Consider the following 15,102-nt stretch of genomic DNA (forward strand, 5'->3'; position numbering starts at 1 on the left):
TTTTCTTTCAACCAAATTTCTTTGATGAAAATTTTATCTCTGTTAGAATGTATTCTCTAACTTACCTTATGCAAATAATAATTACAAACTTTTTTTATAGGGTCTTGCAATTCAAAAAAATACTTTTATCATATTTCCTTTGATTCTCACTCAATGTAAAGTAGGAAGAGAATTTTTCATATGAGGAAAGAAAGGCTAAAATAGATGAAAAACAGAGTATTTGTTTAGGATAACTTTATTATTGCTTTTCCTTAAAGCATATATTTCTCTTCAAGTTTATCTCTAGAATTCAGTGTTTTAACTGATATTATTGTGGTATGAGGTAATTAATTTAATGGATATGCATATTAAGGTCGAAAAAAAATTTCTTTAAGATCAAAATATTTAAGGACGATTTTATTTGGTTTGTATTTTTTCCTGTAGGAAATCATATGTGTGCAGGTACCTAAAATGTGTTCCTTAACAGTGTTATTGTTATTTCTTTAGAGCTTTGAAAACAATTGATGAATTGGCCTTCAAGATAGACCTACAGAGCACAACACACGTGAATATCACAACTCGGAATCTGGCTCTTGGAGTATCATCTGTGTCCCCAGAGACCAATGAAATTTCAAATTTTAGCATTGGTCTTCCAAGCAATAATGAATCATACTTCCAGGTAATAAGTTAGTGGTTTCTGTAATCAATTAGACAAAAACCTCTGATCGTCTGCTAGTTGCTACGGCAAGGAGATCTTGGTTCTAGGGGTGGAAGGTAAGTCTGAAGGCTGACTACGATTAATAGCAGCAGTAGCCATAAGGCCTGTGCACTCAGGGAGGAGGTATACTTTTAGCTTACCTTCTCCAGGAAGTGATAGTGGAATTAAATGTTAAACTGTGAGTGAGTACCACCCTGCTGGGAGTGGGATATGGGATTAGTTTAGTCAGAAGAAAGAGCTTCCCTGATAGCTCAGTTGGTAAAGAATACGCCTGCAATGCAGGAGACCTCGATTTGATTCCTGGATCGGGAAGATCCCCTGGAGAAGGGATAGGTGACCCACTCCAGTGCTCTTGGGCTTCCCTTGTGGTTCAACTGGTAAAGAATCCACCTGTAATGCGGGAGGTCTGGGTTCGATCCCTGGGTTGGGAAGATCCCCTGGAGAAGGGAAAGTCTATCCACTCCAGTATTCTGGCCTGGAGAATCCCATGGACTATATAGTCTATGGGGTTGCAAAGAGTCAGACACGACTGAGCAATTTTCACTTTCCTTTAGTCAGAAGAAAGACCTTTTTAAGGACCCAAAGATGGGACGATGCTTGATGTTCTCTTTGCCAGTATTTCTCAAACTATTACATTATAACCACCTAGAGACCTTATCAAAACAAATTGCTGGGGCTTCCCTGGTGGCTCAGTGATAAAGAATCTACCTGCTAATGCAGAAGACACAAGTTTGATCCCTGGTTTGAGAAAATCCCACGTGAAGCAGAGCAGCTGAGTCTGTCCACCACAACTGTTGAGTCTGTGCTCTAGAACCTGGGAGCCACAACCACTGAGCCCATGTGCTGCAGCTACTGAAACCTGCAACAAGAGAAAGTGAAAAGTGAAAGGTGCTTAGTCGTGTCTGACTCTTTGCCCGGCCAGGCTCCTCTGTCCATGGAATTCTCCAGACAAGAATACTGGAGCGGGTTGCCTTTCCCTTCTCCAGGGGATCTTCCCAACACAGGGATCAAACCTGCGTCTCCCGCATACAGGCAGATTCTTTACCATCTGAGCTATCAAAGAACCCAAGAGAAGCCACCACAAAAAGCCCACACACTGCTACTAGAGAGTGGCCGCTGCTTGCCCCAACTAGAGGAAAGCCTGCGCAGCAATGAAGACCCAGCAGAGCCATAAATAAATAAATAAATAAATAAATAAATAAATAAAATTTTCTGGGTCCCACCTCCAGAGAGTCTAATTTAGGGTCCTGAGTGATCTCCCAAGTTTGCACTTTCAACAAGTTCCCAGATTTTTGCTAGTACTGCTGATGTGAGGTTTGTATTTTGAGAAACAATGGTATAGAAGGCTGAGAATGGCAGATGAAAATGAGGCTGAACAAAAATTTGGGGCCAGATTAATGGAGATCCTCTCTGATCTGTTCAAGGGACACTTCAGCAAATAATTGTCAAGTTCCTCCTATGTACTAGACAGTGTTAGCCACATGGGCAAATGAAATGATTGAAACATCACCCTTGACACGGGAGAACACCTAAGTGGCATGTCATGCTTCTTAACTGTGGAGATAATTCAAGATAGAATATTTACAAATCTGGATATAAGGAAGAACTTTTTTTCTGCTTTGGACCAGCAGCTCTTTTGGAGTTAATTCTGTTTCACATTTTAAGAGTGAAAAAGCAGTCAGCGTCAGTCTCATTTCAGGCCCATTTGCAGGAAAACACGGTGGCGTGATCTGTGGGTTCAGGAAAAATGATACCCAAGAACGCTCATAAAACTTCAGCTGCTTCCTTAGTGAAAAGATACTCATTCTCAGCAATAAAACAAATGAACTCCAGCCTTTTTTTTTTTTTTCTGGTAGTTATTTTTTCAGTGTGTTTTGAGAAAAACTCAAAATCTATTAAGTGCAAATCTAATGTTTATACTTGAAAATGTCAACTGATTTATAGATTTCTCGGTTTGTTTGAGTTAAACTCAATACATTTCTCATTTGGCCACATTTGCAAAACTCGAATAAGATCCAGGCCTTTGTTTGTAAGGGACTTGTACTGAGGGCAGAGACTGTGGTAGAAGTAAAGAGGAGACCAGGCTGAGTTTTGATGATGGCAGATACTGTCCTAGGGAGTCAAGTTATCATTGCAATTTAAATATGATTACTCAACTGGTGTCTGTGTGTGTGACAGATGGATTTTAAGAGTGGACAAATGGATCCGTTGGCTTCTGTCATTTTGCCTCCAAACTTACTTGAGAACCTAAGTGAAGAAGATTCTGTATTAGTTAAAAGAGCACAATTTACATTCTTCAATAAAACTGGACTTTTCCAGGTAAGTGTTCATTAACTTACTATTTTTCAATCAAATAGTTTCCTTGCTTAAAACGAAAGATAAAAGTTCAAGTTTCTCAAAAATATGTCAAGAGGTGTAGAAAAATTAATCTACTGTATTTTAAAAAGTTATTTAACATAACCTTAAATACTTTATTTCTGATAATCATATGCTTATTAATAAGATGTGTTCATTTAAGTTTTTTGAATAAATCAGATTAAGACTTGCGTGATGCAATTAGAAATGGAATTTGTGGAGAAGTTATTATTTCTTATTTCTTTGTTAAGTATTTTATGCTCTCCAGCAATTTAGATCTTCAGAGTTAAAGAAATTGTGTGCCAAAGGAAAGGTTTTTTTTCTTGATTCAGCAGGAAGCACTGTTTACATAATGAGCAGCATTCTTGGCTTTAATCAGTTTTCCCATTAGTATTTCAAATGGCCTTTGGCCTTCCCACATCCCCCGAGTAGCGTGGCATTGTGCTGAGCACATATTATCATTTTTATTGGCATCGTTTCCAAATACTAGAAAGTCCCCTGCCAGCAAACACTGATGACCTCTGTTTGCCTTTGAAAGTACAGCTCATTTTGAGCCGTTTCACTGACCCCTGTCAATAAAAGTTTTATCTGTTAAATTGAGATACCTGTGTATATCAAACAGTGTGACCTATGTAAGAGAGAACTGCAAGTTTCAAAGCCAGTAGAAATGTTTTTCACTGCGCTAGGCGTCACGTTTAGAAGACGGGCAAAGGAGGCTACGGGGAAGTAAAAGGGGGAACATGAAACTGTTTACAGTCATTAACTCGAAACACTTTAAAATGTTATCAGCAAATGCTTTAAGAACAAGCTATATACAATTTTTGAGTAAATCAAGAATGTAATTACATGCAATTGCTCTGAAGGATTTAATAGCTGCAAACACTTAAAAATGCATTTGTTAAAGTCGTTGGAGACGTGTAACAATGGCACCTTTTGAAATAATAGGAGAGGACTTCCCTGGGAGTTCAGTGGCTAAGACACCACGCTTCCAATGCAGGGAGGCTGGGTTCAATCCCTGATCGAGGAACTAAGATCCCACATACTTCCAGGTGTGCCTGCCAAGCCCCAGCAAATAATAACGCGAAAAAATGCAGTAGGTTTTGGATGATGTGAATAGTGGGAGGAGAGGTCATTGAGAGGAGAGGTGGGCACTGGAGGAAATCCTAGCAGTATAAGATCAGTCACTGTTTCATTTTGAGTCTCATCTTCTCACATGATCACTTCCTTCTCCTTTGGCATCTCCCAATCCTCGACATTGTTAGGAAACATATATTTGGTTTTTAAAGTAAGTTTATAGAAGACTGAAAAACGTGGAAGGTTCTAATAGTACTCCCCTCACAAAGGAAACAGAATAAGAGTATTTTTTTATTAATTAATTCTTATTGCAGTATAGTTGCTTTACAATGTTGTATTAACCTCTGAAAAGTGAAAGTGTTAGTCACTCAGTCTTGTCTGACTCTTTGTGACCCCATGGACTGTAGCCCTGCCAGGCTCCTGTGTCCATGGAATTCTCCAGGCAAAATTACTGGAGTGGGTTGCCATGCCCTTCTCCAGGGGATCTTCCCAATCCAGGATTGAACCCAGGTCTGCCACATTGCAGGCAGATGTACCGTCTGAGCCACCAGGGAAGCCTGGGGCCATGTTAGCCTCTCTATGTGTTAGTTGCTCAGTGGGGTCCAACTCATTGTGACCCCTGGACTGCAGCCCACCAGGCTCCTTTCTGCACATGGAATTCTCCAGGCAAGAATACTGGAATGGGTAGCCATTTCCTTTTCCAAGGGATCTTCCCCACCCAGGGATTGAACCCTGGTCTCCTGCATTGCCGGCAGATTCTTTACTGTCTGAGCCACCAGGGAAGCCTTACTGCTCAGCAAAATGAATCAGCTATATATGTATGCATATCCCCTCTCTTTTGGATTTCCCTCTCATTTAGGACAGGACAGTGTGTTAAGTAGAGTTCTCGGAGTTACACAGTAGGTTCCCATCAGTTGTCTATTTTATACATAGTATCAATAGTGTATGTGTGTCAGGCTCAATCTCTTTAATTTCTCCTACCCCTCCTCTTTACTGGAAAGACTGGGTATCTCCAAACCATAGCCCTTTAAGTGAGAGAGAGCACACAAACCTAATAAAAAGCTATATTCTGGGTGCTGAGAACTAGGTAGCATTGAAGAAATCCTGTAGTTATTCCAAAAGAGCTGATTTAGAAGCTATAATAGAGAAATTGAGGTTCAACAAAAAATACAACAGAAAAGAGAAAGTGATGATAATCTATTGTTCCCAGGCATTTTGCAGCACAGATTCATTAATTTGATTTCCTGACAACCTTAACTTTTAAGCGGAAGCTACAGATGCCATCAAGTGTACAGTTGGAGATGGTAGAAGTTCTGGTGGGGTTTTAATCCAGTAGAATTACATTTAGGTTTACATTAGTAAACACTCGGGCTTCCCTGGTGGCTCAGCTGGTAAAGAATCTGCCTGCAATACGGGACACCTGGGTTCGATCCCTGTATTGGGAAGATCCCCTGGAGAAGGCAATGGCAATCCACTCTAGTGTTCTTGCCTGGAGAATTCCATGGGCAGAGGAACTTGGTGGGCTACAGTCCATGGGATCGCAAAGAGTCAGACACAACTGAGCGACTTTCGCTTCACTCACTTCACTTCTAGTAAACACTCAGACTGTTTACACGAACCTGAAAGATGAATTGATTTTTATTTTTCACACCATATTTCCTTGTTACTTCTTTAGAGGAAAACAACTTCATCTATGTTTTATGGTAGGGAAATGATCTAACTGTCTCGCAGCTTTTTATGAGTGTATATTATTTGTGAGTTTGCATTGTTTCAGATGTTAACTGGCTGACATCGGTCACAGCAATCAAGAACGAAGTTTTATGAACATTGTCTTACAGCATTGGCTCTAAGGTTCCTTCAGTGTATTTATTATAATAAGGGAAATAGCAGAGCTCTTTCAGGAAAGCTAGCAGTTTGATCTTATAAACAGGATGTTCTATAACTGAAGATCTTAAGTGTAAGAAGTGCTGACAGATTGCTTACTTTGGAGCACCAAAATAAAATAAAAGGGTGTACTTCTGACTAATACACAAATTTTTTTTTTCTTTAAAAGGATGTAGGAACCAAGAAAGGCACCTTAGTGAGCTATGTGATGGCGTGCAGTATTGGAAACATGACCATCCAGGATCTGAAGGATCCTGTTCAGATAAAGATCAAACACACAAGAACCCAGGTAAAGAAAAGCTGCAAACAGCCATGGGACAGAGGCTGACTCTTTCATAGAACTCGGAGGCATTTTTTAAAACATATGGTTAGAAGTAACTTGTCCTTTGTCGGGGGCAGTTTTCCACAAAGGGGAAACCAGCCAGTCTGGTAGTCCTGTAATGTCACAGCAGATGGTGGCAGTAGGATGAGGGAGGGAAACTTAATCTTATCTAGGATTCAGTCATCTGAAGAGGAATAAGAGTGAAGGAAAGAGCCACTCCTTTTAAGAAACGACATATGATTTGATGCTTTCAAACTGTGGTACTGGAGAAGACTCTTTAAGAGTCCCTTGGACAGCAAGGAGATCAAACCAGTCCATCCTAAAGGAAATCAACCCTGAATATTCATTGGAAGGACTGATGCTGAAGCTGAAGCTCCAATAGTTTGGCCACCTGATGCAGAGAGCCAACTCGTTGGAAAAGACCCTGATGCTGGGAAAGATCGAGGGCAGGAAGAGAAGGGGGTGACAGAGGATGACATGGTTGGATGGCATCATCGACTCAATGGCCATGAGTTTGAGAAAGCTCTGGGAGATAGTGAAGGACAGGGAAGCCTGGTGTGCTGCAGTCCATGGGGTTGCAAAGAGTCAGACATGACTTAGCCACTGAACAACAACAAATAGTATTGGATTGGCCGTAAAGGTCATTCGTATTTTTGTGCATCATACAAAAAACCTGAACAAAGTTTTTGGCCAACCCAGTACTTCAGCTAAATTAGATTTAGACACAGTGCACAATTGTGTCATTAAAGGTTTTTGTTGTCTTTTTAAAATCAAGTGAAAGTTAAAGTCGCATAGTTGTATCTGACTCTTTGCGAGTGTAGCCTACCAGGCTCCTTTGTCCGTAGAATTCTCCAGGCAAGAATACTGGAGTGCCTATCCCTTCTCCAGAGGATCTTCCTAAACCCAGAAATCGAACCAGGGTCTCCTGCATTGCAGGTGGATTCTTTACCAGCTGAGCTTCCAGGGAGTCCCTTTTAAAGTCAGAGATGACTGAAGCTGGGAAAGCGGAAGGGAAATGGGAGAAACAGGAAAGAGTTGACTTTTTTTTTTTTTTGAGAGGTTAGTGCTTGTCTAAAATCTGGCAAATGTTGCATTTTTTTTTTTTCTGCTTCATCTGTTTATTTGATAAAATTATGTGGGGGTTCTTATTGTCCTCAGTGGCCTAACCACAGTGTTCCCCTGTTTTATAGAGGCTCCCAGTCACGGTTTGACTATTAGGCAGGCAGGAAGGCAGGCGGGAAGTGACCTGGCTGATAAGGAGTAAGGCTTGGAATTGAAGTCTACTAAGAATTCGCCTTGCTTTGTCACGGAACCCTCTGAGACTTCCCTGTTCTACCCTTTGGCCTCCTTTGTTTCAGCTCCTTCATCCATAAAGAATTTTTTATCGTGGTAGAATATGTTGTTGTTCCATAGCTAAGTCATGTCCTACTTTTTGCAACCCCATGGACTGCAGCACGCCAGGCTTCCCTGTCCATCACTATCTCCTGGAGCTTGCTCAAACTCACGTCCGTTGAGTCAATAATGCCATCCAACCATCTCATCATCTGTCGCCCCCTTCTCCTCCTGCCCTCTTTTTTTCCCAACATCAGGGTCCTTTCCAATGAGTCGGCTCTTGGCATCAGGTGGCCAAAGTATTGGTAGAATGTACATAACATAAAAAGTTACTATTTTAACCATAAGTGTGCAGTTCTGTGGGTACATTCACACTGCTCTGCAGCCATCACTACATCCATCTCCAGAACTTCTTCACTTTCTCCAACTGAAACTATGTCCCCATGAAACACCTCCCATCCCTCCTCTCTAAGTCCTTAGAAACCGCCTTTCTAGTCTGTCTCCATGAAACTGACTACTTTGATATCTCTTATAAGTGGAATCATACAATATTTGTCCTTTTGTGATTGGCTTATTTCACTTGGTATTTTCGAGTTCTCTCCATATGATAGCATGTGTCATGATTTCCTTCATTTTTAAGTCTGGATGATATTCCATTGCATACATACACAAACACAGACACACACACATTTTTCTTATCCATTCATTCATAATGGGTACTTTTGCTGCTTCCATCTTTTGGCGATTGTGAATAATACTGCTCTGAGCATGGTTGTGTAAATATCTGTTTGAGTCCCTCCTTGTGATTCTTTTGGGCATGTACCTAGAAATAAAAGAGAATTTTGAAGATGAAGTGAAATTTTAGTGTAAAGAGCTTTGCTAAATGCTGAGAATTGCACTTTACCATGAGACATAACTAGTAACCTGCAGATAAGTGGATAAGGTGATGATTCCTCTGGAGCTGTAGTTGATTTCCATTTGAAGTCTGCGAGAGCAAACCCCTTAAATTGCCTGCTGTTCTTGGGTCATATTGCTGTGATTAATGCTGATCTATTCTTTTGTGAAAACCTTAGCATTTTTACTCATTTCCCATATTCAAATTGTATGATTTTTTTCATTTATTTTAAACACAGTTTCACATGTTTATTCTTATGTTAATATAGGCAGTGGCTCATCCCATCTGTGCTTTCTGGGATCTGAACAAAAATGGTAAGTTTTAAAATATTGGCTGTCTTAATAACAACTGAATTTTAAACGTTGTTAGACACCTCCATTTCCTTTAATTCCATCTCAGATCAGAGTGAGTCACAGTATAAGTGTGATGGCAACTGAGCTGCAAAATTTAGTTTAGGTAGCTTGGGAAGAGAATTCTTATTTTGGTAACTTTTTATTCATTGCAAGAAGAAATAGGCATACTTTACTTTAAAAAAAACTACCTCTAATTTCAGTAATTTATAAACTATAGCATACATTTTTATTGCCCCTTTTAGATGAATGTCAGTATACATTTGATCACATTTCTTCTAGGACACTTCTGAGATTATTTGATGTGCACAAGGCATGCAATTTAAAATCTATAGTTTCCAGACCATGGATTATGGGGGGATATCATATGAGAGGACTGTAACAATAGGAATGGTTATAAGAGATACATGTTACTTGAAAGAAATGAAGTGCCTCCAAAATGACATTTTACAGTTGAGAGAGAAAGACAAAATTAAGGGGTAAATCACTAGTTGTAAAGGGTGGCGATGTCTGTGAAGGGAAGGGGAAACCTCGCACCCAGTCATCTTCCCCTGGGATTCTCCTGCTGTTCTCCTGCGGTTCCTCAGTGGGACTATGGTGGCCCAGTCAAACCAGTGCTAGTGTAGGCTGCTCCTCAGAAATGTAATCCGAAGGTGTCCCAAACCTCATGATACTCCTTATCCTAGCTGGAAAGTTTTTGTTGTTTGGTTTCTGGTTGCAGTTTGAGAAGATCCTGATTTACTTGCTACATAGTTAAAAATGATATCACCTTGTGGTCTTAAAACACTTTTCAACTATATGTGTCATTCATATTCCATATCACACCATGAAAGTCATATAAGATGTGGTAAAGGCATTACAATAAGTTGTCTCTGTGCATAACTGCTGTGTGCTTAACAGCATATTCCAAGGAAACTGACCTTTGTTCTCATGTCTTCCCAGAGACATAGATTGACCCAAGGGGGTAAAAAATTGTATTGATCTCTAGAGACTTTGTTAGTATGTAACATATTTGGAAAGGAATATTCTTTTTATGGAAATTGACTTTAAAATATATTGAATAAATTACATATCAATTCATGCATTAATATATTTATGTTAAATATAATTTATATAAAATATAATTACTAAAATAAATATGTCTTATAGATATACTCAATATACATACATTAAATAAATAAAATATACATTCAAATATTTTGAATTTTAAAAGTTGACATTTTTGCAGTCTCCCTGAGGAGGCACTTCCATAGGACACAGTTGAAAACCACCACCTAATCTCTAACTGCCCACCTCGCAATAGCATCCTATGATTCCAGGAATCGAAATTATTCTAAGCATTGGCAGTTTTCAAAACAGTATCCGTTTTGCAGATAAACTGCAAGGCAGAAGAGACTGAGGCATAGTTCCCCAAGGGAAAGCTCACCCATTCTGGGAAAGAAACTGACCTGCTGTCATTTTCACACTGTTAACTTCTTCCCACAGAAAGTTCTGGATTTTGGAACACTTCAGGATGTGTCGCACACAAAGATTCAGACGCCAACGAAACAGTCTGCCTGTGTAACCACCTCACCCACTTTGGGGTTCTGATGGTAGGGGAGGAACGTCTAAACTCATTTTGAAATGATATAATTGTGGAAGGCGTGTTTCTTTTTGTGAGTCAGCCTTTATGGATTATGTGTTTGGGAAATTTTTTTCCTAATAATTTTCATCTATAGCCTGAAATCTTGATTCTTAAATAAGAATCTAACTGGCAGAGATCATATATTTAAGATGTGCAAGGTAAATATAGAAAAGAATACTGTTCTGCCTACCCGCTCCCCCCCCACCCCCCGTGCATTAACAGTAATCACAAATAACCTCAGAAACAAGAAAATCACCGTGAAACCCTTGAATTAACAGAGAGTTAAGGAGATGGGGAGAGAGAGGGAGGGAGGGAGAGAGAGAGTAAAGTCAAAGAGGGAGAAAATGTTGGGTTTTACTAGCATGGAAGTGAGCTGTGAAGTTTCATCAAAAATTGTTGTACAGTATATTATCACTTGTATGTTTGAACAGGGCTTTGTACCAGGTACTGGAGATCCAGTTGTCACCCCGAATGACTGCAGCCCTATCTAGAGATCAAGCCTGTTAGCACCGACTGGTAACTAGGGTAGTGTGGAGGCCTGCCAGAGAAATGATGGGTGTGACGTTTCTCTCACAACTAGACCTTCTTATCTTTCTTTCCTCCTTTCTTCCTGCCTTCTTTCCCCTGGCCCTGGTTTTATCTCATTACCCAGCCTGTCCAACAGTTCTAAGCAGAAACTAGATCGCATCAGTATGTTTTTTCAGCCCACCAAATTTTCAAGAGCTGCTTTCAAGAGTCAATTTTCAAGAGCCGCTTTCAAGAGTCAATTTTCAAGAGCCATACAAGCAGGAACTTGTATGACTTCATCCACAGACTTACACCTTCATTTTATAATCTGGTATGCTAGTGTTTGTGTAGACATCTTTCTGGTACGAAATACACCTTCCAGGTCCAAACAGAGCCATTGTTTCTGTATAGTTTCCATAAAGGGATCAAACCACATTTGTTTTTTAATTGGAGATGGGAGTAATGAGTGCTAAGGCAGTAAAGCTTTTCAAATTTGAATCACAGACATCAGGTTATGTGTATCCAATCCGCCCCTTGAATCTTATACCCACTTACAATGGGACTGAGAGGAAGCAGTGAGGGACTGTGGGCTGCAGTGACTGGCGCATGGATCCACTTGGCCTATGGACTGATAAATGGCCATTGTCACGAGGCAACCCTGCCCGTTGTGATTTTCCTGACAATCCGGTACTTAAAGCTCTGAAGGATAAGCCCATGTCATTTAAAAAGACTGACAATCATAGAAAATAACTTTTTAACTTTCCTCAAATATTAATGTCTTCATTTACTGACAGACCATGAAAATGAACAGTTAAACTATAGCTTGTCTTCCCTAAATAATTTTTAAAAATCCTGTTTTCTTCCATGTTCATTTGTTTGAAAAGTGACAGCATCTTTCTTTCATGAAATGCTGATTTCGCGTCATTAATCATTTACATATACAAGCTTTAGCTGAATTCATTGAAGTATTTAACTGTGTGTGTTTGAGCAGGATTGTGTGTGTTGTAAATCAGTATTAGATAAATAGATAACAATAATACTATTCACTGTTCAGAGATGATTTATGAGTAACCAAAGTTTGGCTTCCCGTTACTTGGAATGGTTATTTTTTTTCAAGTATTGTTTACATTTTGTTATGAATTTATAATTATATATTATTATTCTGTTTTCATTTGATGAAATAATTCGTTTTACAGGTATAAGAGTATGTGCATTTTTCACTGCTCTCTTTCTATTTTCCATTGTGGCTGCTTTTATAGGATTATAAAGTTCTGGAAGAACTTTCCAGAATTTATCTTCTCTGGTCATGTGCCCATATCCTTTCAGCGTTTCCAGACCACCAAGACATTGTTAAGAGTCTTTCTTGGTGTACAAACTCTTTATTCACTTGTGTAAGATATTCCTAGAGTCTCCATTGCCCCATGACACATTCACCATCTGAGAAATTAAAAAACATACCCCAGATTCATAATTATATCTCCTATCTACAAACATATGACAATTTTCACATCCTCTGTTACATGTATTTGTAGTAAAACCGATTTTCATATTTTTTGACAGTATGTTTTCACGTTGGCTAGTGCAGAGGAACAAATATTTTCATATTCTTCATTCTTTAAAAGTACGAAACAGCATGAGAATTGTGTTTAAATGTGTAACCGTGAAGAGGGGTATTTTATTCAGTTTACATTTTAAACTGTGGCTCTAATCATGACTTGCAAGTCAACCACAACATCTAACGGAGAGCCATACGTTTCTCAAAAGGTAATGATGAGTCCTTTGGAGGTTCTCAAGATACTGCTCTTCTCCATCAAACCCTGGAGTAACCAGAGTTTCGACCATGGTAACCTACCCGTGAGTCGAGTGGCCTGACTCAAACCCACCCCATGTGCCAGGGGAATCTCAGGTCCTCCCAGTGGTTTGAGGGGTTCCTGGGAGAGGAGGGTGGGGACGGTCCTCTCTGACCCTGAGTCCTTGTGTCTGCCGAATTCCATCACTTTGTGCATTGCTTGCCATCACACAGGTACTGTTACCTGCTCCTCACCGTGTCAACTGAACCTGTAATTAAGTCCCAGTTGTGGTTTCACATAGATATGCACTCATACAAATACGACTTCCTGGAGGTCTTTGTGTGAACAGCAGATTTTATTGACATTTTGGTGACAATTAAAGAAAATTAACATTACAGAATGAAAAACCGATAAACTTTTTTTTTCATAGTTTAAGACCTAAAAGTTTAAACCAGATATTCCATGTTCCTTCTCCAAAAAGGCTCCATTTTCAAACATTTGTATAATGGAGATGCCTTTCTCCTCCAACCAAGGCTTGAGTAGTTGGTCTTAACTCAAGATTCATCCCTAGTCCAATTCTCCATTTAAGGAAGAAAAGCAAGATTTTCCTACCACGCCTGAATTTTGCAAGTCTGCCTCCTTCTGCACAGTGAAATTAAGGCTTTTTATTCACATGCAAAAATGTTTACTTCTTTTTAATCACAACAACCTCTAATACTTAAAAAAATAATAACTTATTTTCTGCTGTGCTGGGTCTTCATTGCTGTTGGCAGACTTCTCATTTTGGTGGCTTCTCTTGTTGCAGAGCATCGGCTCTAGAGTGCAGGCTCAGTAGTTGTGGTGCACAGGCTTCAGTTCCCCTCAGCATGTGGAATTTTCCCGGACCAGGGGTCGAACCTGTGTCCTCTGCATTGGCAGGCGGATTCTTATCCGCTGCACCACCAGGGAAGTCCAACCCCTAACACTTTTAAGTAACAACTTTTCAAGTGTATAAAAATAAAAAACTATGATCCCCCCCCCCACAAAAAAAAACCTCTTGGTGGCTTCTCGTCTATGAAAAAAGAAAATGAAAGACCAAGCTTTGAAATGACCACAGTAAGCCTCAGCACTATTCTTAGAACTGGGCAGCCAAGGTGCCAGCCAGCCTCTGGCTGTCTCGGATGAGTCCCACCCTACCAAGCAAAGAAACCAGGGCCTCCCTGAGGGCTTGGACACATGGGCCACAGTGGCTTCCATTTGTGCTTGGGACCCCAGCCCTGCAAATGGTAGGAAGGGTCTGGTTATTTATAATGCAAAACAATGACCTCCTTTCCAGTTTTTGTTGGGGGAACCAGTGGTTTTGCTCTTCAAGTTATACTGATATGCAAAGAGCTTGGGTAACAGGATAATGATAAGAAACTACGTGCAACTCTCTCAATAATGCTACGTTTTTGTTTCATGGAGTGATCCTCAAGAGTACAATAAATGGAAATTTCAGTTCAGGCATACCTCGGAGATATTTTTGTGGGTTTGGTTCCAGACCACTGCAATAAAGCAAATATCAAGATAAAATGATTCATACAAATGTTTGGGTTTCCCAATACATATAAATGTTATGTTTGTACCATACTGTAGCCTGTGAATGTGCAATGGCATTATCCCTAAAAGAAAAAAAAAATGTAGATACCTTACTTTAAAATATTTTATTGCTAGAAATTGCTCACCATTATCTAAGCTTCAGTTTATCATATCAGTGACATCGAAGATCACTGATCACAGGTCACCATAACAAATATGATAACAACGAACTGAACTAGTTTTAAATATGATGAGAATTACCAAAGTGCAACACAGAGACCCAAAGTGAGCAAATGTTGTTGGAAAAATATCTTGATTCAGAGTTGCCACAAATGCTCAATTTGTAAAAAGAATGCAGTGTCTGCAAAGTGCAATAAAGGCAAACACTTAAAATGAGATTTGCCTGTATTGATTTACACTGTTGTTGTTAGCCCCTAAGATTGAGTTGGGATTCTAAGTGTTGTCATGAAGCTTCTACTAAAACAAAACAGCATTCTCATGAAAATAAAGATTATTACAACTGCTTCTCATGTTTTTGGTAGGATCTTCAAGGAACTGCCTCACAGTTGGATGCAAAAAACACTAAAGTCCTCACCTTCATTACCTATATTGGGTGTGGAATATCTGCCATCTTTTCAGCAACTACCCTCCTGACTTATGTTGCTTTTGAGTAAGTTTTTTTTTTCTATCTGCCAAATCCAGAACAGACTGTCGC

General features: G+C 39.6%; 1 protein-coding gene across 4 annotated transcripts in view; it reads left to right on the forward strand.

Annotated features, from left to right (window-relative positions):
• Positions 1-15,102, forward strand: part of ADGRG6 (adhesion G protein-coupled receptor G6) — a 152,410-nt gene that overhangs the window by 104,090 nt on the left and 33,218 nt on the right. For all 4 annotated transcript variants that reach the window (XM_081530966.1, XM_081530965.1, XM_081530967.1 and 1 more), the window contains 6 exons: positions 487-658; positions 2,876-3,016; positions 6,180-6,299; positions 8,828-8,873; positions 10,395-10,501; positions 14,930-15,057. In XM_081530966.1, coding sequence (XP_081387092.1) covers positions 487-658; positions 2,876-3,016; positions 6,180-6,299; positions 8,828-8,873; positions 10,395-10,501; positions 14,930-15,057 — 714 coding nt within the window. The remainder of the gene's footprint in view (positions 1-486; positions 659-2,875; positions 3,017-6,179; positions 6,300-8,827; positions 8,874-10,394; positions 10,502-14,929; positions 15,058-15,102) is intronic.

The sequence above is a fragment of the Giraffa tippelskirchi genome, chromosome 9 (genome assembly GCF_054371585.1).
Source record: "Giraffa tippelskirchi isolate mGirTip1 chromosome 9, T2T-mGirTip1v1.2.pri, whole genome shotgun sequence".
NCBI classification, from domain to species: domain Eukaryota; kingdom Metazoa; phylum Chordata; class Mammalia; order Artiodactyla; family Giraffidae; genus Giraffa; species Giraffa tippelskirchi.